This window comes from Globicephala melas, chromosome 4 (assembly GCF_963455315.2).
Source record: "Globicephala melas chromosome 4, mGloMel1.2, whole genome shotgun sequence".
In the NCBI taxonomy this organism is placed as follows: Eukaryota; Metazoa; Chordata; class Mammalia; order Artiodactyla; family Delphinidae; genus Globicephala; species Globicephala melas.
This window is the reverse complement of record NC_083317.1, coordinates 44,941,654-44,968,371: the sequence shown is the minus strand read 5'-3', so window position 1 is coordinate 44,968,371 and position 26,718 is coordinate 44,941,654. Positions and strand designations below refer to the sequence as shown.

The 26,718-nt window shown below is 34.0% G+C and overlaps 1 protein-coding gene across 9 annotated transcripts in view; it reads right to left on the bottom strand.

Annotated features, from left to right (window-relative positions):
- The window catches only part of EPHA6 (EPH receptor A6), an 867,394-nt gene that overhangs the window by 490,888 nt on the left and 349,788 nt on the right, over positions 1–26,718 (bottom strand). For all 9 annotated transcript variants that reach the window (XM_060297939.1, XM_060297942.1, XM_060297943.1 and 6 more), the window contains one exon: positions 15,401–15,736. In XM_060297939.1, the coding sequence (XP_060153922.1) occupies positions 15,401–15,736 (336 nt within the window). The remainder of the gene's footprint in view (positions 1–15,400; positions 15,737–26,718) is intronic.

Here is a 26,718-nt window from a genome sequence, read left to right as displayed (position 1 = left end):
CATTATGGCTTAATGAATGTTTGCTTGTTCATTTATTAAACAAGAATTTACTGAGCTTTATACCTAGTACTCTTCAATGCTCCAGGGATAGAGTGACCTGACTAATAAAATACAGTGGAAAAGTTCAGCCCTCATGGAGCTTAAATTCTATTGCTGAAAGACTAAATTATATTTGGAATTTATCATATCATGGAATTAAGTGACAGAATAAAGAACACATGCAAATCAGTTTGAAGAATGACTTAGATACAATCTTGAGAAATATATGATCAAAGCAAGTGGTAAACCAGAAAAACAAACAAAAAAGAAGTGGAAAATGACAGAGACCAGAGTGTGGGGGAAAAAAAGGAAAGAAAGGAGAGGAGGGGACGACATTTTTATTTTTATGCTTAAACCATGAAAATTTTATCTATTTACACTGTCAAGTTTCTAACGCAATACATATTTTTATTTTCCAAATAACAGATTTTTATTTCTTCTCTCTGAGACTAAAGTAATATGATCTTGCACATGGGATGAAATATTACTGAGATACTTCTTCTTTACCTCTAAAAACAACTGTACAACTTGAAGTCACCATGGCAAACTTCCAATAATACTGTAAAATATTACAGAACGAGACCTACAGCAAGAGCCGTATACATGGAAAGTTACAATGAGATTTTTAGGGAGGAGGTTTCTTTTTACTGGAGGTGTCAAATTCATAAACTGTGTTATTTTCTTATTTTTATTATGTCAAGTCTTTGGAATTATATAGAACACTGATTTTAAATATTAAAAGACTGTGCACATAGAATGTTCATCATGTTATTCAATGCAATTACTGAATATTAGAGTGCTCATCATGTTATCTAGTGCAATATACTTATTTTGCAGATGAAGAATCTGAGGTCCAGAAAGATTAAATAACTTACCTGAATTTACACTGCTGGATAGTAGCAGTTTAGGGACTAGAACTCAGAGCTGATCAGATTCTGACCAGCTGTTTCCTGTCTCTCTATATGACTAAACTACTGGACATTTCAAGAGAATAAAAAAATGACATTATGAGCTACAAATTCATGAGAATGCAGATGGTAAATAGCAGGCTAAACTATGTACAAAGGATATGAAATTTGGTTTTATGGAAAACCAAATAGACAATAATCTCTCCTGTATATTTTCAGGGCATTCTTGCTTAGGTTTACACAACTGAACACTATGCCTTCTGTAGGTCTGTTCCAGAATGATAAGCCTACGAATAGAATGCTTATTGTTGATGTCCTAAGTGAGCACTTTATGACTACGGGGCAAAAGTAGCAGGGTATTAAAGCTTTAAAAGGTTCACTTTATGTATGGTAGAAATGTGTGTGTGTGTGTGTGTGTGTGTACGCGCGCGCGTGTGTGTGTGTGCGCGTGTGTGTTTACATACCCATCCTCTTAATTCACTAATTTATTTAGTAAATATTTAATGTATAGTTTCATGTGAAATGTGTCATGTTAGGCCTTGGGGATATGAACATTTATGACAAACCAACAGAAAAAATGGGCATGCAATTGAAATGCAGAGCATGGTAAGTACGGAGACCGGGTAAATATAAGGAGCTATAATAAGATAATCAGGGCCAGATCATGAAGGACCTTACAAGTCACTTTAGAGAACTAATCAATCATAAACCCACCACACAGAGAGAAACAGTGCCAACATTAGAAAATTTTGCTATTAATTTTCTTATGACTATATGTGTACATCAGTTGTTTACATAGTTGGGTGATGATGTATATAGTTTCCAATCCTGCAGTCCTTACAGTACTGTCAACATTATTCTCATTCATTAAACTAACATTCCATCTTACAGACATAATACATTTTACTCGCTATTTATTTCTCATCACTTAGGATATCTATACATTTCCTTATTATATATAATGCATGTTTGTACACACATATAGTTCTTCTATATGTCATCTTTCCTAGATATTAAAATAGAGTAGTGGGTTTAAAGGATATAGTAATTTTAAGGCACTGGAAACACATTGCCATATAATTTTGTAGTTTTCCTGCAGTGACGTGGGAGTTCTGACCAAATCATACTCTAAGAATACATAAGCATTACCATTTACCAAAGAAAACCTCACAAAAAACAAAAACATGTCCAATTTGATTAGAAGAAAATTACCTATCATTTTAATTTTCATTTATTTGAACTTTAGCAAGAATGAAGTTCTTTTTTAATGCATATTAGGCAACTGTATCTCTTCTAAGAATTGACTGCTCATCCTTTGCCCATTTTACCATAGTCTATTCTTCACAAGTATTTTACCCAGCTTACTGCTTATTTTCATTTTATTTATAATGACTTTGATATGTGAAATTTCTATTAAACGCATCTGTCCTTTGCTTTGTAATTTATTTTTTATATGCTTCTCTACTTAGTCATATATTTACCTATATTTACTTTTTCTTAAGATGTTATGTTTAACATTTATCTGTTTAATAACTTGGGATTTCTTTCAGGTATTTTCTTAGTAAAGAATTAACTTAAAATGTTTTAAATAATAAGTTTCCCTCAATACATTTTATTCAGTGATGTATACTTTTCCCATTGATTTTATATGTGTTCTTTATCCTATATTAAATCTCTCCATATATTAAGAACTTTTTTCAAGGCTACCTCTTCTGTTCCTTTAATCAGAAACTGTTTCTATCTTCTCCTTAGAAATACAAATTAGTTCCTGAAATGTAAGCTAATTATTCATTCATTGATTTTGATTAAATATACTTTTCATGTTTTAAGGGATGTACTCAAATGAGAACTCATTTTTTAAAGAACCTTGTACAAATGAAGCAGCACTACATTTTGCAATTATGTAACACCTTCACTGTCCTAGCAATAGATGATATTTTCAATATACAAGCACAATGCAGTGAACTTTTAGATAATATTATGGAAACCTGATGCCATATTTCCTAAGAAAACTTTTACAAAGAAAATTAAGCAAAATTTCAGTGAAAAAAATGGAATCACGAGGAAAGCAATTAGTTCTTGAAATATGAAAATATAAAAATCAAGTGATTTTTATGCAAAATCCAGTTCAGCAATACCATCTGTTTGCCATGTTTATGTGTTAAGTTCAGACAATGTATAATCTGAGTTTTTGCTTGGTTGTTATAAATCCCAAACATATATACTCTTCTAAGTTATCAAAAAATTAAGCAGAAATGATTTTAGCATCTTTTGACCCTAAAATTAGAGTTATGGGTTAATATCCAAAATACATAAACAGCTCACACAACTCAACATAAAAAAAAAGATTAAAAAATGGGCAGAAGACCCGAAAGACATTTTTCTAAAGAGTACATGCAGGTGGCCAATGGGCAAATAAAAAGATGATCAACATCGCTAATCATCAGGGAAATGAGAATCAAAACCACAATGAGATATCACCTCACACCTGTCAGAATCACTCTCATCAAAAAGAACACAAATAACAAATATTGACGAGGATGTGGAGAAAAGGGAATCTTTGTACACTGTTGGTGGGAATGTAAATTGGTGCACCCACTGTGGAAAACAATATGGAGGTTTCCCAAAAAACTAAAAATAGAACTACCATATGACCCAGCAATTCCAATTCTGAGTAAGAAAGAAACAAAAACACTAATTTGAAAAGATACATGCATCCCAATGTTCAGAGCAGTGTTATTTACAATTGCCAAGATACGGAAGCAACCTAAGTGTCCATCAACAGATGAATGGATAAAGAAGATGTGATATATATATATATATATATATATATATACACACACAATGGAATACTACTCAGTCATAAAAAGAATGAAATTTTGCCATTTGCAACAACATGGATGGACATGGAGGATATTATGGTAAGTGAAATAAGTCAGACAGAGAAAGGTAAATACCATATGATAACACTTATATGTAGAATCTAAAAAATACAACAAATTAATGAATATAACAAAGAGAAACAGACTTACAGATATAGAGAACAAATTAGTAGTTACCAGTTGGGAGAGAGAAGTGGAGAAGAGCAATATAGGGGTATGGAATTAAGAGGTACAAACTATTATGTATAAAATAAGCTACAAGGGTATATTATACAGCACAAGGAATACAGCCAAATTTTATCACAACTATAAACAGAGCATAATAACCTTTGAAAACTGTGAATCACTATATTGTATAACTGTAACTTATATAACATTGCACATCAACTATACTTTAATAAAGAATAAAATAATAGTTTTCCCTACAAAATCAAGTCCCTGTTGGCCAAAGTTACATCAAACAAAGGGTAACTCCTCCCATACTCTGCTTATAGCACCTCTGATACCTCTGATACCATGACAAGCTACAATGGATTTAAAAGTCACATGAAGGCAAGTATGTGACTTCATTCCCTCCTCTGAGACTGTGAGCTACCACAAGGGAGAAAAGAAAAATTTATGGAAGTAGAAAATAAAATTCAAATTAATAAGGGAAATGAAAAGAATTGGGACATTTGTAGAGAAAAGCTTAGAGAAAGATATTTCTAGATCATAGTACAATAATGAGGAGTTTGGCCTTAAAAGGTCATAAAAACTTTATCCAATTCTTCAGGTGTAAAGAAAGTGGATATATCAAGGCTGTATCATAAAAAAAGGTCTATCAGAATTAATTGCAATTAGGTTACTTTTTGCATTTCACCTAACATTATGGATTCTTTCTTTTATTGAGAAAATTAGAATAAAAATTACATTATATTAAAATTTAAAAAAATTATTTCTAACAAATAAATAAGTAGAAGTAATCTTAATAGAATGTTCTACTGATGGTCTTCCCATCTACAAAGAGTGATGATTCAGAGAAAGAACTTCTAGCTCTTGAAGTGCAATTTATTTTTTGTATTTTCTTCTTAAATAGGCTAATAGGCAGAAGGAAGATTTTAGACAAGATACATGGAAGACCACCCTAAAAGAGTCGGTTAAAATATACAAGAGAATTGGAGCTCTTTCTTAGAGATCTTTGAAATGGGATAAAATAACATTTATTTATAATATAAAATATATTTATCTATATAATGTTACTTATAACATTTATAAGAACATCTTGCCTGATGACTTGTAGCTGAAGTCTACATTCTCTTGAGGTCCTTTAAGGCATATGAAAATTGTCACCTTATAAGTATAAAACTAATGAACTGGCAGCAGTTAGGTTAATAAAATTCAGATGTTGGAAAACAGTTTTTTTTAGGACATAATTTTCCATGTCAGTTATCTTTAAATTTAAATATATAATTAAGTAGAACTTCAAATAGAGTTTAATTGTTCTGCTCTTAATACAAGTATCTCACATTTTGGATAAAACAGCTAAATAAAGACAGCAGTTGAACATTTTAAATATTCAAAACTGTCAGCACATGAAATATTTATTCTCATAAAAATAGAATGAGGAACCTATTCTCAATTTCTAGAAATCTAAATGTGCAATTGATATCTACAACTAACCAACATTTATCTTTATAAAAAGTAATAAAAACATAAAATTATGAGATAGGACATAACTATCAAAAAAACTTATCAAAATATAATCTAAGGACTTCCCTGGTGGCACAGTGGTTAAGAATCTGCCTACCAATGCAGGGAATACGGATCGAGCCCTGGTCCGGGAAGATCCCAATGCCACGGAGCAAATAAGTCCATGTGCCACAACTACTGAGCCTGTGCTCTAGAGCCCGCGAGCCACAACTACTGAGCCTGCGTGACACAACAACTAAAGCCCATGCGCCTAGAGCTCGTGCTCCGCAACAAGAGAAGCCACCACAATGAGAAGCCCGCGCACCACAACTGAAGAGTAGCCCCCATTCAACGCAACTAGAGAAAGCCCGCACACAGCAACGAAGACCCAAAGCAGCCAAAATAAATAAATAGACAAATAAAAATTTTAAAAAATATATATAATCTAAAACTCATAGAAAGTAGTCAATCATTCACTATTTATATAAAACAGCCTTGAAATAGGAAGTCAAAAACAGAGGACATCAATTCACACAGGCATTATAAAGTAAAAGGTAATCATATCTTAGAGATTTAGTGATTCAGCAAACGAGTAAAATAAGCTTTTTAAAGACAAAACAAAATGGAATGAAAAGTACATTTCTATTCACATATTATAGATATATTTATCACCCTTGGAATATTATTTATTTGCTTTAATGAGAGATTACTTAAGAAATATGTAAGCTGGATAACAATTTGAAAGGATGAATACAAATAATTCAATGAGTCATGTCATAATTATTTTGAGGAAAAAAACACTTTTATCTCAGGGTACACCTTGGAAATGACTCAATACAACAATATAGAGCAGAGAACAAAGGTATCAATAGCTATGAAATCTACCCTTAGGTCTATTAAAATTGCAAAATAATTAGAAGAGCATTAGGCAAATTATGAAACTACCTTTCATTTTATTTTGTTTTTAATCTTTTATTACTAAAAGCTTTGCTCACTGTATAACAGAATAAATACGTGGCCAAACAACTAGTCTCTCTTTCATAAAAACAGAAAAGTGAAATGTCAACATTCACCACCTGCCATATCACTATTTAATCATTTATTACTTTATACATATTTTAAGGACTTGTGTACTAAGTAATATTTCAGGCACTCATTTCTTGCAAATGCGTATTGAATCAGATATTATACGTTTAATTAGTCTTTATTTAGCTAAGTTCTAAAGAATCTTAAAGAATGAAAGACTGTTGACTGCTCTGTAGTAGACACCATGTCTCAAACACTCAAACATGCATCTATTTTTCACTACATGGCATACAGCACAGTACTTTGCACATCATAGTTACTGACTATAGTTGTTTGCTGACTAACACATAGAGGTAAATGGGAAAAACAACGACATCACTATTTTGTAAAACGTTTTCAGGACCGATTTCAAGAGTGTGTGCCTACCACAGTTGCATGGCTCCCTGAACCTGTTTAGGGTTTAATGATCATCTAATGCCATCTTGAAATTCTTTTTTTTTTTTTTTTTTTTGCGGTACACGGGCCTCTCACTGCTGTGGAGGCGCCTCCCCCATTGCGGAGCACAGGCTTCGGACGCGCAGGCCCAGCAGCCATGGCTCATGGGCCCAGCCGCTCCGCGGCATGTGGGATCTTCCCAGACCGGGGCACGAACCCGTGTCCCCTGTATCGGCAGGCGGACTCTCAACCACTGCGCCACCAGGGAAGCCCCATCTTGAAATTCTTAATAATTTTATCTTTAACTCACGTTTTGTAAGTGAAGTCTGATGGGACAATGGAGTGTGCATTGGGAGCTTGAAGCCCCGGCTCTAGGCAAGGTCCAGCTTCTGGCCACCCACCCTCCCCACATTCCTGGGGGTGTGTTTCCCTGTCTTCCCCCCTGCTCTCTGCCAAGCAGTCTTCCAATCCCTGCACTGCCCACGGATTGCTGCCATTCTCCACCTGGGTTAAGTGACTTTGTTAACTTCTGAGGAGGGAGGACCACATTTCTGGGTTGTCTCCTGTCTCTAGTGGGGATCTGGGCATGTGCACAAAAGGGTCTAGGTAGGGCTCTCTAGCACTGGAGAGTGGAGTGTAGAGGAGTGAGTGAGTGAGTGAGTGAGTGAGTGAGTGAGTGTGTGTGTGTGTGTGTGTGTGTGTGTGTGTGTGTGTGTGTGTTGGCTGTCTCTGTTCTGCAGAGGCCACATTTTAGTGGGGGCAAGCTTCTCATCCACTCCATGCAGGTAGCCAATAGTTTCTGGGAAGGAGATTCAAAGACCCTTAGGGTTTTCCCTTCCACTGTGGGTTTGGAAGCCCTGGGAACCTGGAGGTTTCCTCAATCACCCTACAAGTATCCCTGTGCAGAGGGAGGGCCTCTCGACTAGATCAGTGCCTGGGGACACCCTCTCTTCCTCTTTCCAAACTTTCTGAGTCTGTCTTACATTTGTCTGCTCTGGTCTGCTTGAGATACCCTTGGGTACTGGGGATAGGGAGTGGTGCAGGACTCTAGGAAAAGAACTGTGATTTCGATGATTTCACAAATGAGTTAAATGCTCTTATATTTACATTTAAAAGTAGCATTGAGCAATTAAAGAGGAATGGTAAAGTTTATGCTAATAATTTGAAATTTACTTTTACTTTACTTAGAAGGACATTAAATGGCAATTAAAAAAGCACCATGACAAGTTGAGAGGCAGAAATTGCAGAAGGAAAAGACTCTACATGTTAGTACCTTTAACGGCCCTTTTTTTTCTGTTTTTTGAACAAAGGGTCCTGCAGTTTCATTTTTCACTGGGTACCACAGATTATGTAGCTGGAACTGTTTTAGAATCCAAACCAAATAGAAAAGTGCTGAGGAATACATGGAAGGAAAAAAAGCTACTTAATCTAAAGATGCTATATGGAATTTCAGTCTGATTAAAAGGTCAGCAATTAGTTTTCAATCTTTACAAACTATTTATGAAGACATTTCACATTTTAAATAATAATTAGAATAATATATCAACCTTGAAAATCTTTTAGTTTTATTCTCACATTATTCAAAAAAAATCTTTATTAATATTTACTTTGAAGTAAAAGGGACTTTTAGAAAACATCCCCCCAAAATGAAAACCTAGTTTTTAAGAGCAACCACATTTGAATCCAATAATCCAGTTATCCAAATCAGTCAAGTTATGCAGGCAGAGTTTAGTTAAGGAAATTAAATTGGCGCCCATTTTCAAAACAAAGAATTGCATTGAAAATGAGCGATCAATGTGCTAGACAGTTCTCAACCATAAAGTAGAACCTTACATCATGACAGTCATAGATTATGCAAAATGTGATCATATGCATTTATCTTCACTGCTAACCAGATTTATTTTTATAGGATTTAAAATATTTTACTAAACAATCTCTATTACTAATTTTTCAAGTTATATGGAGAAATGCCATTAAAATTGTTAATGTGGTAGTGGAGGCATCAAAATAGCAATAAGATCTTATTACTTTATGCTAAAGAAAACACTTTGTCACCTTTCCTGAAAAATGCACAAATGAGAATTTCTCAGAGAAACAGCTGATGACTCTAAAAGCCAACTGCTTAAAATCAAGTTTAGGATTAAACATATTTTTCTAGCAATGTACAATCACCAAAAAAATCCCCTTGATTGCTATTAAAGGATGGTTTAGTGTTGATTAAAATCTTTTATTAAAAATTCTATAAGAACAGCACCACAGGACTTAGTGAGCATGAAATTTAGTACATGCTAAAGAATACATGTGCAATAATACTTTCCAGTTAATTTCTAGACAAATTCCTGGTTAAATTTAAGGCTTTGCCCTTTTAATTCCCACTGCCTGGAATACTCTTTTATATATTCACAGGATTTTCTCTTCAATTCATGATCCGCTCAGGTGTTATATCAAAAGAGGTGTTTTTGGTTTTCCTATGCAAAATGCCCCTTCCCCACCACTTCCAAACCTCTTACTGTGTTTAGTTTTTCTTCATGGGACATATCACTTCTTGACACTAAAATATAATGTCCTGAACGAAGGGACACTATTAACGGTTTGTACTTCTTTATTGTTATATCTCTAGCACACTGAACAGTTTCTGTCAGATAGTAAACATTCAATAAATATTTTTGAATGAATGAAATAAATTAATGAATGAAAGATTAACTGAAACCATCTCCAATATCTGTTAATGCAGTTAACAGAGATTTATTAGGTTATAGTCAATGTAGGTTGAGGATATGTTCAGTCAAATAACACAACATCCTTGTTCTCAAGAAACTTTCACATTGGTCAGAAAAGCAACTATTAAAAATATGATTATGATCCAGTGAGAGAGAACCATGTATGTTATTGTACACAAGTGATTGGGAACAGTTCAATTTCTACACTTCTTGACTAAGAGCTGAGCCATTTACCAACTTCAGGAAACTCATTGCTAAGGTCAAGAGCCTTTTCTATACCATTCGTTTACTCAAAAGTTGCATGCCACAAAAAGACACTAAACTTGGGAGTAATTTGATGTTTCCCAGGACTAAACACAAAGTTTACAATCATCCAGACTCTATCATAATTTAATATTTGGCTGGACCATAAAGTTATTTAGTTGTGATTAACTAGACTGACATTTCAATTATCTTCCCTACATAAAATATTCAGTGTACTTTTCAGAAGAAAAACACTTTTCCTAGAAGATAGGAAAATTTTATCCTTCAGTATAAAGTGTCTGTGGCTTTTGAATATATAATTTTCTTATGTTTAAGAAATATGTAAAATACAAACAGTATAGCATCACTCTTAGCTTCAATTACGGTTATTGCTTTTTTTCTTTAACTTATAATGCCACTGGCTTATATTCAGTATATTTTTAGTAAGCATTTAAAACTTTTATACTTTGAGTAGACTTGCACAGATTTTAGAAAAAAGAATATCCACTGTCAAGAATTTTCAAAACACTGTCAAGAATTTTCAAAACACAGTGAGGATTATGAGGAATATCCAGACATGAAATAAATTAAAATACAGATATAAAGATGAATGAATGTTTATAATGTCCCTAATTACCTACTCTAGTAACATGCAAAAGGTTGCTATTTGAAATAGACTGTATTTTCAGAATGCAGTGAACTGTAAATCAAATAGACATCTCAAGTTTATAAATATATGGAGACTTTTGTTGATTTAAATCTATTTTCAATGTCAGTTCAATTAATTATTGCTACCTGAGCAAATATATGAAATCTGCAATCAAAATGTAAGCCTAAAGCAAGACCTATACAGAATAGTCACCCATTGGCAGAGACAGGAGTGTTGAATATATATTTTAGGAAGCTGAAGGACTGGACAAACTGCTTCTGACAATAACTGCTTTAAAGACCCTTTAGTAAATATCAGCAGAATTGGTTTGTAACTTAGCATGTCTTTCACTTTGAACATGGTCCCTAAAGGTTTTTGCACATGTCAGGATATCTACAAACACAATTTGTTTCAGGCTATCCATGATTAACATTTTCCTTTCCTGTCTATGACCTGAATAATTCCTTTTACTAAACTACACAGCTTAGTTTTTCTATCATGCACTGAGGATTAAAATAAAATGTTTTCTAGGTGTTGCTTTCTTGTTTTGTTCTCTAAATGAACCACCTTTAAAGACCATTTAAATAAACTATCAAAATAGAAGGTTGCAAAAAAGTTTTTAGGGATTGCAGAAGTCAGTTAATTAAGGTTTATTGCAAAGATTTCTAATTATGAGAGTCAGTCTTAAATCTATAATCTTATTTATCCAACTAGAATCAGGATAATCAAGGAATGTTTTTCCTAACTACAGCTAAGTGGGTCTAAGTGATTTGGAAATTTCTTTTTTTTTTTTTCACATTTCTGTAATTGTAAGCAGACAGCAAACAATTAAGTCAAGGTTGTTTAATGGGGTTTCCTTAATATTTCTTAAGTATGAGAAAAGACATATACATATAATCAACTACATGAAAGAAAAGGTAATTTGACGCAAACTTCCTCTTTATCCTCACGTTCCACGCTGTGCACAGAATAGTAAAATCATAATTAATGCAACTGTCTATATTTTTCAGTCTCTATTATTTTATTTCCTATTTGTACGAGGTTGCCTCATGTACAATATTATTATTCTGCTGATTTTCTTTTTCCCTACCTCTGGCCCTAATGATATATCAGCATCTTCTGCTAAATGGTTGTTCCCCTAACTTGTCTTGGCTATTTTGCAGACACCAACTCATTTCTCCAAATGTTAGTTAAATCTTCAGGTCCTTCCCCAAATCCTGTTGTACCTCTGCAATATATCAACTTGTTAGATGTTCTTGGGTCCATTAGTCATCAGGGCCTAATCCCTCAGTTGCTCAACCTTTGCTTGGTTCTTTCTACTCAGCATTCTTTACCTTCTCCTGGCTTCACGTGGCCTACTCATATTCTACTCATCTCTCAGAACAGAACTTAATTTAATACTGCTTCCTCAGGAAAACCAGCCCTTATTCTCTAGACCTGAATAATACATGCTCTCAGAGCACCCTGAGCTTCTCCTTGGTGGGACTTATCACAGTACTAATTATGTATTTGTCAAATTATTTGTTATCTGCCTCCCCACCAGGGTGTAACATTCACAAAAGCTCGCTCACCACTATACATGTGTTGAATAAATTAAAGGCTTATTAATAGCTCATATCACTTTTCTATTTTAGTGTGAAAACAACGATATGTAACCTACAGATAATGAGACAAATAATTTACTGTGGTCCCCTCAGTCCAACAAAATTGTAATGTGTTACCCTGTAACTTTGGACAGTGCCTCTTGAGTCACTTCAAAGAGAATTTCCAAAGATACCCAAGTGGAATGATGGCAAATCCCTCCCTCTATCTGCAACAGTAACAGTGTTATCTTATTAAAGCTGGCACACAATGATGACAGCTCAAGTCTGGTTCTGGGACACTCCAGTTTCTATAAGCTCCTTTTACCCAACACTAGGATCTGACCCCTTCTGATATGAAGAGAGTAATGGATACATGCACAGATTGAATTATTTCATAATGTTACCCTTGACTGGAATATCTGCATTTTTAAAAGTATGATTTTCTAACATCAGAATTTCAGACACAAGAAGAGAAGACCTTCTTGGTGCCTCTCAAAATTATGACATGGAGATAAGTGGCTTAAACGTGTAAGACTGGTCATAATATTTTATAAAGCATATATGTGGCAATATTTTAGCTCAGTTTAGGACCTTGATGTACTTTTCAAACAAAATTTAAATATATTTTGATTTTTCATTATAATTTAAAACTAAAACAAAGCTGAATTAAATGAACAATAATTGTTTCTCAATATTCTTCTCAAAAATTAATTTACTGGGGAGGATTATTTAATAATACTGTCCCCTACCAGAATGCATAGCCTCAATATATGGATATTGTATCTTGTTTCATGCTTTGTATAATTTCTGTCCTTATAACAATACACTTTTAATAAATTCTCTCATTTTCAAAGTGGGAAATACTTCGTATCCTGCCCTTCTGCTAAATTAGAAAAATAGCCTAAATGAACTCTCTTCTAATCTTGAAAGACTGCTATGTGTATAATGTATGAAATTATGTAAACATATTTACATATATATTTTATTTAAAGTGATATATTGTTTTTATTCCCAAACTTAATTACTTATACCCTATAGTTAGAACAGTTGTACTGGATTATAGTTTTTTTTAATCAAGTGGCAGAAAAAAGGCTTAGAAATAATCTGCTAATGCAGAGAGAAACAGAAGACCCTATCTGTTTTATGCTGAAGACACATCTGACAAGATTTTGTTGACACTATGGGAAAGAAGAAAAAAAAGAGAAAACAAGAATTACATTTTGAACAATCATAAAGCAAATTCTACGATGTGGAGCAGTTTGCTAGATGAAGAGGAATATTATATAGTAAATATAAAAATGGTGATTCTACAGTATCATTTGGCTTTGCTTTATTTATTAGATGCATTTCTGAAGATTATCAGCAAAGTGAACTTATATATATTATTTTGAATAAAATAGTCACATCCACTTCAAATATGTTTTTAGTAGAATATTTAAGTTTTCTTCCTGTATACTTTATAGGTTTAGCAGTGTTTTTTTTCACTTTTTATTTTGCAATAATTATAGATTCACAGATATTTGCCAAAAAAATGTATGGTAAGGTCCCATACACCCTTTACCCAGCCTCCCCCAATGCTAACTACTTGCAATAACTAAAGTGCAACATCAAAACCAGGAAACTGACGTTGAGAAAATCCATAGAGCTCGTGTGTGTGTGCATGCACACATGTCGTGCGTGTAGCTCTTTGCAATTTATCACATATCTAACTTCATGTAACTACCACCATAATCAAAATACATAACTATATTATTACTGCAAGGTTCCCTCCTGCTACCCCTTCATAGCCAATCCCTCTCTCCCTAAGCCCTAACCCTTGTCCACCAAGAATCTATTCTCCATCTCTACAATTATGTTATTTCAAGAATGTTATGTAAGTGAATTATACAGTATGTATCCTTCTGAGATTGGTTTTTGTCACTCAGCATAGTGCCCTTAAAGTTTATCCAAGTTGTGTGTATCACTAGTTTGTTCCTTTTTATTGCTGAATAGTATTCCAACATCTTATATATATTTCTACTTTAAATATCACCATAGCTGCCTTAATGCATGATATGGGCCGAACTGCATCCCCTAAAATCCATATGTTGAATTTAGCATGTGACTGGATTTGGAGATAGGTCCCTTAAAGATGAAATTAAGGTAAAATGAGGTCATATGGGTGGGATTTAATCTGTCATGATAGTATCCTTACAAGAAGAGATTATGACAGAGACATGCACATAGGAAAGAACATATGAAGACACAGGGAAAAATGGATATCTACAATCCAAGGAGAAAGGATTTAGAATGAAATCAACTCTGCTGATACCTTAATCTTGGACTTCTGGTCTCTAGAACAATAAGAAATTAAATTTCTGTTGTTTACACCACCTTGTCTGTGGCATTTGTTATAGCAGACCTAGCAAACGAATATAGTGTAAAAGAATAGTATAAAACATATAAAACAATACTTTCTTCTATAAGACAATCACTTCTGTATCAACATAATTTATGAATGCTTCTCAAAGGGAGTTTTTAAAATCTTTGAAGCTTTTCCTGTATCATGCTTTGTGATAAATTACATTATGGGGGGAATTAAAGAGAATATATATTTAAAAAAATCATAGGCCTATTCATGCCTAACTACATTGCAGTAAAAACCTGTAGTGTTAAAAGGGACCATTTAGCTGAAGGCAATTGGAGTTTTTAAAAAAGACAGTTTAACTATTTTTTACACAAAACTGCACCTAAACAGCAGCATTTAGACACATTTCTGGATATTTTTTGCTGTTTCTTTTAGGAGTGGATTATGGTTAGGCTTGCTGGCTGCATTGTTTTTACAATATAGATATGAATTATAATTAGCATAAATTCTTACTATTTGCTTATCTGACATGGAAAAGAGATGGCTGCATAAGTACGGCAACTGAATTTCAATTCATGTAGCAACATCTTATTTATGTCTGATGTTTGTTGGTAAGTAATATGGACTTGCTCTTAAGATATGTTAGTATAGGATTATATCAAAAACATAAATGCATAGATATTAAAGAAAAGCTTTATATCTAATTGACCATTACTACTAAGAAGTAATATCAAAAATATCTTTCTGCACCTTGGGAAACAATAAGAACAACAACCAGAAAATCACCCCTGTAATGTTTAGAGTGTACAATTGCACCTCAGTGAATATAGGTCCACCAGGGATATTAAGCATCAAAAGGGAATTATAGATAAGTTTTGAGAGAACAACAGTGGAACTTACCATCTTGATTCGTGGTCACTGTAATAGCTGTGAATGGCTTGGGAGAAAAACTCAACTCAGAAACTCCATTCATGGCTTCTATTTCAAAGGTGTAATTCACGTGAGGCACAAAGTCAAGTACTATCACGGAATTGTTGATCAGGCCAGTATGTCTTGGGATGAAGCGGAGTCCTCCACCACAGTCCTCACACTGGCTGGTGTCTAAGCCACATTTCTTACAGATTACACTGTATGTGAGATCTTTTCTCCCTCCTGTGTCACTTGGTGGGCTCCATTCCAAAATAAGGGCCGTTTCATTGATGTTAAAAACCACATTCCTAGGAGCTGAAGGTGGCCCTAGAGAAAGCAATTAAAAAAACAAATGTACATGTATAGGACAATGAATTACGGTGCTAACTTGAAAATGTCATCAATAAACACTTGCTTGTCTTTTATATTAGTTTGAGCTCTTTCTTCTGATGGAAACCATAAAGAAATATGGTTAAAAATATCTGAGTTAGTCTAGTAAGAGTGGAGTCTTAGGGGTGAAGATGGTCTATATCTTAACTTTTGGTATATGAATTTCAATATTTAATATCAAAAGCCACAGATCTCCAAAAGATAGTAATTATACTTTTTAAATTTGTTGACTGAAAATATATAACAACATATTATTTTAAATTATGTGATGGTTTTAAATACATCTTAATAATTACATCATCATTTTAAAATTTTGAAAAAATAGTAACATGCATATATAAAACATGCTGTGTTCAGTCTTTCAGTCCTCAAACTATGCTTGATGTATAAGTAAAACTCCCATTCATTTTTCTGGACAATCTCTCTAAGAATCTTTTTCTCACAGGCTGAGAATAAATGGCCATAAACTCAGGGTGGACAGACAGTTTGGAAGAAGGGGAAGAGGAAGGGAAACTGGAGGCAGCATAAAGGCTTTTACTAGGTCCTGCCAATTTCATGGGACAAAAGCATTATACGGAAGGGATAAAAGGGGGTATACATAAGAAATGGTACCTAGACTTTTATTTAGATTAACTTTACTAAACGTAAGTAAGTGTGTCCTTAGAAGCTTATAAAGAGACCCATACAATCCTCTTATTTGTCATCAAGAGTGCACAAACCATGTTTCTCATGGATGGTGGATGAGCATCTGCTCTCTTTTTTCTCATTATTTTTCCATACGGATCACACTGCATAGAGTATTTATACCCTTTAACTATTCCAGCCTTTTCTTAAAATTGTGTCAATAATCTTTTACACTTATCCAAGTCCTTCAAACCTCAGTTTCATATCTTTCACTGAACAAATATTAACCGAAGGTCTACTCGGTGCCTGGCACTGTGCTATGTACTATGTTGTGAAATACCACAGAATCCTTTCTGTAAGAGACTGTGCTTATGACAGATATTTTGAAAAATAACTTATTGTATAAATAACTAATTAACATTCCTACCACATTTTAAAAAGCTTAGTTTTAAGAAATCTAAACAGTTCTTTAAATTGCTGCTATCAAGAAAATTTGCTTAGAAGGAGGGAAAGAATTCTCTGTGACATTCTCTCCACAGAAAGAAATTCAATTTTTGATATAAGCTTCTTTTGGATTTCAAGATATGGTCATTCATTCATTAAATATATATATTTTTAGTGACTACTATGTGTGCCAGATATTCTGCTAGACCTTGGGCTTACAGCATGAATGTGATAAAAGTTATTTCTGCTTTCTTGTTATTAACATTTTAGCTGAATGGCTAGATAAACACAAATACACACACACAAACAGAAGAATAAAATTCAAATTATAGTAAGTGCATTTACAGAAATCAAAAGGAAAGGAGCTGAAATAACCTGAGAAACATTCTGAGAAGGCCTAATATAGGTGATGTGGAAGATGTTCAGAGGGGTGGGAAGAATATTAGAGGTAGAAGATGTGTGGCTCTTTAGTCAAAAAAGATTTTAAAATAGTCATGGAACTGTCAGAAGATCACTGTGGCTAGAATGCGGAAGGAGGAAGCAAGAAGTGAGTTTTAAGGAACAGGAAGGGGTTGGATAATGCCAGACTGCTGGCTCATTGGAATGAGTCTGAATATGTTTCTATACTTAACAGGAAGAAACTAACAGATTCTATCTACAGAAGTGATGTGTTTCAAAAACAGCATTCTGGCTGCAGTGTGGGGAATGGTCTAAATGAGTACAGAGGACTCAGTAGCAAGATCTGTTATATACTGTTAGAGTAGCATAACATCACTCCTAAATCTATATGATTGTGTATTGGCTTTGAGATATTAAGAAGTGTTACATTTTCCTTTTTCATTTTGCTGGATCCTGATATCAGCAACCTAATGGGTAGGACTCAGACACCTATATGTACGTTTCATGTTCCAGAGAGTTAAGAAACGTCTACCTTCAGAAAGGAAAATATGGAAGGGATTAAAAACTAGAGCACAGGGATAGGCATAGTTCTTTACCTCCAACCTAGACTCATGGCTAGGAGATAAAGATTCATTATCATTATCATAATAATGTCTTCCTACAGAATGACATATTCATATTGTTGTTCTTTTCTCTTATTTATAATGGAAAAACATGAATTATTATTCACTTACATTTCCAAGAACAGGAAGAATGTTATCACTTATCTTATGGGTGTCTGCAAGTATGTGACTGTCCGCCTAGAGATACTTAAATAAAAACGGCAGACACCCTTCTTCCTCAAGGGCTCTCAGACCAATTAGCATGACAATTAAATAGCTTTTTAATTGCTGTTAAATTATGCCAGCTAAACTGTGATTTCATGCAAATATTAAGCTGTAATGACATGCATGAATCATTTACTAAGATTTAGAACTTAGAACAAAGAGAGACAATTAATTCTAATCTTCAGATTCAACTAAATTATGTGTCACTAAGCTTTTATGAATGTGGCCTGACTGCTTTGTTATCATTTATAAATTATACAAAGATTATGTGACACCCAAGGAAAAAAAATCTTGGCAGCAATAACTCTTTTGGAGACATCTGTACTGAAAACTCTCAGGGATTTTCTTATGTTGATTTTTTTTTCTTTAAAGGAAACACGTACTTCACATAGAAAAAAGCTATCTCCACACTACACCCTCCAAACCAACCTCATAAGAAAAGGACAATTATCCTAATTTGCAGCTAGCTGTTTTTCTAGCCCATCATGTAATAAACTTAAATAAAAACTACAATTTTATTTCTATTAAAAAAACACACTTTCAATCTTCTTCTTCTTCTTTTTTTTTTTTTTTGGCTTCAATTTAGATTTCCCCTTTACACATTTAAAGAATAAAGAAATAGTGCTCTAATAGTAAACTTATGAGAAGCTTGTGGCAGTGCGGTCCTGTCCCTCCCCAGAAGAGCATCTGGCCATGCAGTCCCCATCTTCCTCTCAGAGTAGCAGAGGCCAGGTGAGCTACAATTTATTTTATTTTATTTTATTTTTTCTTTCGGTACGCGGGCCTCTCACTGTTGTGCCCTCTCCCGTTGCGGAGCAGAGGCTCCGGACACGCAGGCTCAGCAGCCATGGCTCACGGGCCCAGCCACTCCACGGCATGCGGGATCTTCCCAGACCGGGGCACGAACCCGTGTCCCCTGCATCGGCAGGCGGACTCCCAACCACTGCGCCACCAGGGAAGCCCCAATTTTTTTAATTTAATTTAAATTTTTTCTTTATGGAAAATGTTTTAAACAGAACTATATTTCCCAAAATACATCATACATAATATCTCTAGTCCCATGAGATACCACAAAAAAAATGAGTTCTGTGCTCAAATTAAGATTCCTCTGGCAGATTGACGCTGAAACAAAAGAAACACAATTTGCTTCACTTTGTTGAATCCAACATTTCCCAAACGTTTATTCATGGAATGTTATTTTCTAAGAAGCATATGAAGGAATACTAGCATTCTGCAGAACACCCTTTAAATAAAGGTTGACACTGAAGGAGAGCAAACTTAGGGGTCACATTTCAGTTACTACATACTTTGCTGTAGATTTCATATTTTATGCTTATAATTGCAGAAATATATTAACTCATAAATAAACAGGGGTCTTTTTCATATTAACTGAAGAGTGACTATTCATTCACCCATTAACTCTATAATTGTGGCTTACAGATGCATTTTTTAACCTTAAGAACGATGAAAATTTGATCCAAATAACTGAAAATCATTAAAGGCTATTGCCTATTAAACTTTATTAAACTATATTTTCCAGTTCTTAACTTACTACCTGGCAATAATTTAAGTGTGTTTGTTGGGGACTTCCCTGGTGGTCGTGTGGCTAAGACTCCACGCTCCCAATGCAGTGGGCCCGGGTTTGATCCCTGGTCAGGGAACTAGATCCCACAAGCCACAACTAAGATTCAGCACAGCCAAATAAATAAATATTTTTTAAAAATGTGTTTGTTAATTTAATGACTACCAAGACTTTATAGTACAGTTTCCTAAGAAAAAGCATATTATTTACATTGAGTTTACAAATGAGAGAAAAATAGTTCTATGTTTACCTATGTCAAAGAGAACATCAGAATATATATATATAAAATCATCTAGAGATGTTTAGGCAAATATTTTGCAAAGGAGTAAATTACATGAATAAATGAAAAAGTACATCTCCAAACTTTAATAATGTACTAAAAATATCAGTTGTCAGATCTGCATATAGACATAATTTAAAACTCTAAAAGTCATTTCATTCTTTGCACTATCACTATCAATTTTAACTTTATCTATCTTTATCTAACTTTATCTAACTTTATCTATATTATTTATTAATCTAATATCCTTCCTATATAATCTTTGAAAAAGGTATTCAATAGGAGCCCTGTAAACAAAATTTTGTATTCATATCTAAACCACTATGTGCTCTATCAATGTTTTGTTCATAAAATGTTTGTGTATTTGGAAATGGATGATGAATAATCACAAAACTGGGGCTTCAAGCTCACCACAGGGAAGGAACTAAATCAATTTATTCAGATAAAGAAATGAGGCCCAGGAAAGTTTTGTAATTATGTCAAGGTCATGAAATGTATTAGTGGTAGGATGATACCTAGGTCTTTTTATGTTTAGATTTTTTTTTTTTCTATCACATTTTCTGTCACAATGTATTCATCCTATAAATAGGAAAATGTTTTATAGTGCTTTGCTTAGAGAGTCCTGTCAAATGCAAATTTTCAAAACACACAAATTAGAGAGCAATTTATTGCCTTCCTACAACAGATTTCTTTTAATAATGTTACCTTAAAGCATTTAAAAATATTTACGGAAGAGTAACTAAAATTAAACCTTCAAGATAAATACTGCTGAAGATACAGAAACATGTACACTTCAAATCCTTTGAATTCTACATATTCTCATCTATTTCAATATTATTGTACTTACTTCAGTAACTAAATTGATGTCTAAAATTAAGACTTGTCCATTAGTGTTTTCATAATACCGTGAATGAAGACTTAGATAATTCTTGCTACATTTTCCCTCATTTCTAAGATTCACAGTTAAAGGAAACAAAAATAAAAAAAGAAATCTAATAGACTAAATACCATTCACTTCCAGAATAAAATCTAAATCTCTCAACCTCGTCTACATTTGTCTTCATAACTAGGCCCATCCCTTACCCTCTTTCTCCCTTTTGCTGCATCTCAATGCCTTTGCGCATACTGTTCCCTTACTTTTTTTTGCTCTGTGGAAAATTCCTACTCATCCTTCATGTTCTGATTTAGGTGTTTACCTCCTTTGTGACACCTTCCCATTGTCCTCAGGCAGAGCTGACTACTTTTATACATTGTAGGCATGTATTCAAAAATATATAACCAAAATTTTTTAGCACTTTTTTGTTCTAAGGAGTGTACTTAATATTTCACATGATTTATTTCATTCAATTATCACAATAAACCTGTAAGGTAGTTAATTATATCCCCGTTTTATAGAAAAGGTGACTGGTGCTTACCAAATGTACATATTGCACTGAAATATATGTATTCTTGTATACAGGTCTATTCTGGTCTAGCTTGATCCAAAGGTGGCATGTGCTTTAACTAAGATGAATAGAATGCATAGTTTTGTGCAACCCTACAAGAATTATTTGTCACATAGTGCAAATTTTGAAAAATATTGGAGAGCAGAGAGTTCAAGGTTATAATCTTTGCAAGAATCCAGTGTTATTGATTCAAGAGAGAACCATGTGACTTGAAAATCATGTAAGAAGTGGAAGGGGATGTTTATATTATGAAAACTGGTATTAACTAATAAAAACCCATAGCAAAATGGACAGCCACCCATATCTCATTGGGAAGGAATAAAAGCTTCTCAAAATACAGTTCCATAGACACTCAAAACTTGAAAAATAAGCATTTGTGGCTCCAAATTTCTATGCCATAGAGCGTGGACATAATTTTACCTTGGAAAAATTCAAAAAAACAGTTACCAACTATTTTCATCGATGCAGAAAAAATCTTCAATATAAACCCATAGAATAACTAATTCTAAAAATTACAGAAATATGCTATAATTTTGTAGGTCAAGAGTTAAACGGCAAAACCACATTCATAATAAAAGCACACTAAAACACAAATGAAATCATGAGCAGCCTGCGCTTGGGCGTCTTGAGTAAAAAATCATCCAATTTTGCTAAATATCACGAAGAAAAAAATCTTGCACACCTACATACAGCCCTTTCTGTGTCTGAGTCAGTTATTTTTAATTAAATACTCATTAGAAATAAGAGAAATATGATGAGACTAAGCACTGTCATATTTTGGGAGGGAAAAGCAAAGCAATAAATGAATAGATTAAAGCCAATTAATAAATCTTTCTCAAAAGGCATAGCACTGTAGGGATAATTATGAATGTTCTTTTTCCAATTATGGATTAGTCATGGTAAGTGGTCTGTTGTGTACAAGTAGATGATATTAAATGGGACAATTCTCTCTGAGTTCCAACTGTAGATGCCAAGAACAGATTTGCCCTGGTAGCAAGTGGTAATTCAATTCTTCAGCATCAGCAGAATAACCACTTAATATCGCTTCCTATGGAGGAAATTCTCCCAGGTAATTTGGTAAAAGAACCTTGCCTGAAATAAAAATTAAAGTATTTATGTTTAGGAAACTCCATGAAGCTCAAGTGACATCTTACATCAGTGATCTGTATTAGGGAAACTGGGATTCATTACATACAGGTATCTATCCTATAATATAAGGATCATTTTAATTTTAAAAATATACCACTGCCATACATAACGTAAATATTTAGAGTTATTTTCTATAATGAGAACAAGTCTAGAGTATAACACAGCCTGTTAAAGGTAATAAATCCATTTATGCAGTATCTCCCATTCTGGCTTCTGTAAAATTGTGGCTGCTACCTTGTGTTTACAATCAGTCACCTAAGCAATCAGCTGCGCTTTTGTGTTTTCAGTTGTGAGACAGAAAAGCAAGGAACCAGAATGTTTTTTTTCCATGCACAAGAAGCTTAGGGGAGAGGGGGAGAGAGAGAGAGAGAGAGAGAGAGAAAGAGGAAGAGAAAGAGAAAGCAAAAGTGAAACGAAAGCGATGGGGCAAAAAAAGAAAAAATAGCAAGTAGAGCAGGGGTATCTGTATAGGAGCATCCTATACCCACCCAGAGTGGAGGACCTGAGTAGGGCAGATGAAACGGGGAAGAACACCTTTCCTGATGCATCTCAACACAATATTTGCTCTATTCAAAGTAAGAGTGAGAGAATAATGACTTTCTTAAATGGCCAATCATTCCAGAAATAAAGAAGCCATGTTTTACAATGTTAACCTTAGAGCAAAAATAAATTCAACTTTTACACTTTCATTCCAACCACTGTCACTGTATACCAGATATAAAGATAAAAAGACATGGTATTTGCCTATGTATTAAGAATGAAATTGGAAGAAACCGTTTTACTCAAGGTACTTGACTACATATTTAGATGACCAAGAAAAGTGAAATCCTTAATGATGTGCAAAGGTATTACCCATATATATGATTTGCATTTTATGTTTTGAACTTTTCTAAGTAGGCAGCACAAATGTTCGTTGAATGTGTTAATCTTCCAGCACCTGTTCAGTAACTAAAAAAAAATCCTCCTATTGATTTAAACACGAGAAACATCAAAGTGAAAATGCGATGACTGTGGAATTACATTTGTCTAACTTTTTATGCATCTGTATATTAGACCCTCACTTCATTTCTCTCAGTCCTTTCATGCTCTCTGCCTTTCTTGCTTGACAAGTACTTTCTTAGTAACTCCTATAGTCCTTTGTTTCTCCAACCTTAGTGAGCATTTTTCCCTTCTGGCCTAGAAAAGCCTTAGACAGTTATTTTGATAACAGACTTCTTGGCAGGCAGCAGAGTCTCCTGTGCTCTGAACTGCTCTCAGAGGCAGCCCTAATTGACCAAGAGATGATATTGTGGAGTGTCCTCCACAGCTCATCCTTTAAAGCACAGAACATACATTAATGAGTCACCTGAGAAATAAAATTAAGAGTTTATGAAGTAGATTAATAGAGAAAACACTTCAGCATTTTATTTTAAATTTCTTATTCTTAATTTCTTTAATATACTTTGCAGTTCATGTAAGAGAAGCACAATGAATGTTTTAAAAACATTCATTTTTGATTTTTAAAACAATGTTTTAAAAATCAAGACGATCCAAACTTACAAGTATGTTGCTGGTATAACTGGATATTAGGACTGTTTGAGAGATCCTAATATAGTTAAAATTAGAGATGGAGAAAGAGGCCAGGGCTGGACTTTGGATGTTCTTGGATTGACTCTTACAATTTTGGCAAATAGGTGTTGGGCTTTGAAAGATGTTATGCAGAAGAAGTGGTAATATGATCAAGGTTTTGTTTTCGTTTAAAAATAATATTTTCTAATAGTTTGGAATATTTGGAGGGATGGAAGACTAAATGAAGGAGACTTGCCAAAATATCATTAAATTAGCCCAAGAAAGAGTTGAGGGCCTTAACAAAAAAGGAAAGGACCAGGAGTTGATATGAAGGAATGGACAGAAGGAATACTAAGAAGTAAAACTGACAAGTCTTGTGACTACTTGGACACGTCAAGGGTAGGGACAGGGGTAATGATTCTAAGCTTTCTTGCTTGGATGCATGGGTAGATTAGGATTCACCAGGATAAGGAAACAAGCTGGGATGGATGAACAGGCTGAGGTAGGAAGTAATAAAATTGACTTTTGTAGGTGAGCTAAAATTATAAGTTTATTCATTCTTTGAATATTTATTTTGTGCCTAGTATTTGCCAGGTGCTATTATTAGTGCTGGAGACACAGTAAAGAAAGAACATTCATGATCCCCTTGTAATCTACTATGGGTAGAATGACAATAAACAAGGAAATGAGTGTAAAAATAAATCAGATATTTTCAAAGAGTGACATAATGCATAAAAAATAAAATATATGATACAAAAAAGAGTAACTGGGAGGGATTCTATTTTTGAACAGGTGATCAGGAAATGCCTGTCCTAAGAATTGACATTTGAGCCTGACTGCCAAAAAGAAAACAACCATAAGAGGACCTAAAGGGAGAGCACTTCAAGTAGAGGAAATTGCTGGCATTAAGGATGAGAACAAGTACAGCATCATGGAAGTTCATGAGTTTAGTAACCAAGGAGAGTATGGTATGATACAAGATTTGAGATGTGGGCAGGTTTCTGTGGGACACACAGGTTGTCAGATCCCGTAATGAGTTGGCTAGGTGACTTTGGACCTTAAGAGAGGAGATTGGGATATGGATAAAAATATAGGCATCATCTATTTACAGGTGCTAGTTGAAGCCATGAGATTAAGAACATGTGATGAGACAAGAAAGCTAAGAAAGAAGCATGAGAAAAATTAGTATTTAACAGGTGAGCAAAAGAAGAGAAATTATCCATGGTAACAAACACGATGTTCAGAAAATTAAGTGGGTAAAGGGGAGATTGCAAAGTCTCAGAATGAAAGAGAACAAATAGTTTCAAGAAAAAGGAAGAGATCAACAGAGTTAAATGTCATGAATAACAAGACAAAAATGTTTCTAACACAATACGGCAAATAAGATCATTGGTGAATTTTTCTTAAACAGTTTATTTTCTCACACAGTTCACACAAAGAAAAACATGATTGCAGGAGAGTGAAGAGCAAAAATCTGAATGTAGTAGAGTAAAAAGTAAATTAAAAGTGTGTGAAGAAGTAGCCATAGCCGATGAAGACTGCTTTTTCAAGGTACTTGTTTTGGGAGAAAAACTATTGGACTGGGAACATTATTTAATGATAGAAGTTTGAGTACACTTATAGGTGGTGAGAAAGGAATAGTGGAAACAAAAAATCAAAAGAGGAAGTTAACAATAATAGCTCAGCCCAATAGATGGAAGGATTTGATCACCCCTCCACAGCCAATATTTCAGGGATGAGCTTTGATTATGAGACACCTTTTTTTTAAACCGTAGCCATTTGAAACAACTAAAAATCTTTATGTGTACACCTCATCAAAGAAGATATACTGATGGCAAATAAGCATATGAAAAGCATATGAAAAGATGTCCCGCATCACGCCATCAAGAAAATGCAAATTGAAACAACAATGATGTACCACTACACACCTATTAGAAACAACCAAAATCCAGAACACTGATAACATTAAATGCTGATGAGGATGTGTAGCAACAGGAACTCTCATTTACTGTAGGAATGCAGAATAGTACGGTTTGGTGGTTTCTTACAGAATTAAACATATTCTTACCATATGATTCAGCAATCACACTGCTAGGTATTTACTCAAAGGAGTTGAAAACTTACGGCCATCCAAAAACCTGCACATGCATGTTTATAGCAGTTTATTCATAATTGCTGAAACTGGAAAATAATCAAGCTGTCTTTTAATAGGTAAATGGATAAACAAACTGTGGTATATCCAGACAATAAAATATTATTCAGCACTAAAAATAGATGAGCTATCCAGCCTTGAAAAGACATGGAAGAATCCTAACTGCATATTACTAAGGGAAAGAAGCCAATCTGAAATCTTCTACTATATGATTCAAATTATATAACATATATATATATATATATGGATACAGCACAAAAATAAGTGGTTGCCATGAGTTGGTAGGAGGAAAGGATGAATATAGGCCCAGAGGATTTTAGGACACTGAAAATCCTGTGTATGATACTATTATGATTGATACATGTCATGACACATTTGTCCAAACCCAAAGAATGTACAACACCAATAGTGAACCCTAGTGTAAACTATAGACTTTGGGTGACTATGATGTGTTAATACAGGTTCATCA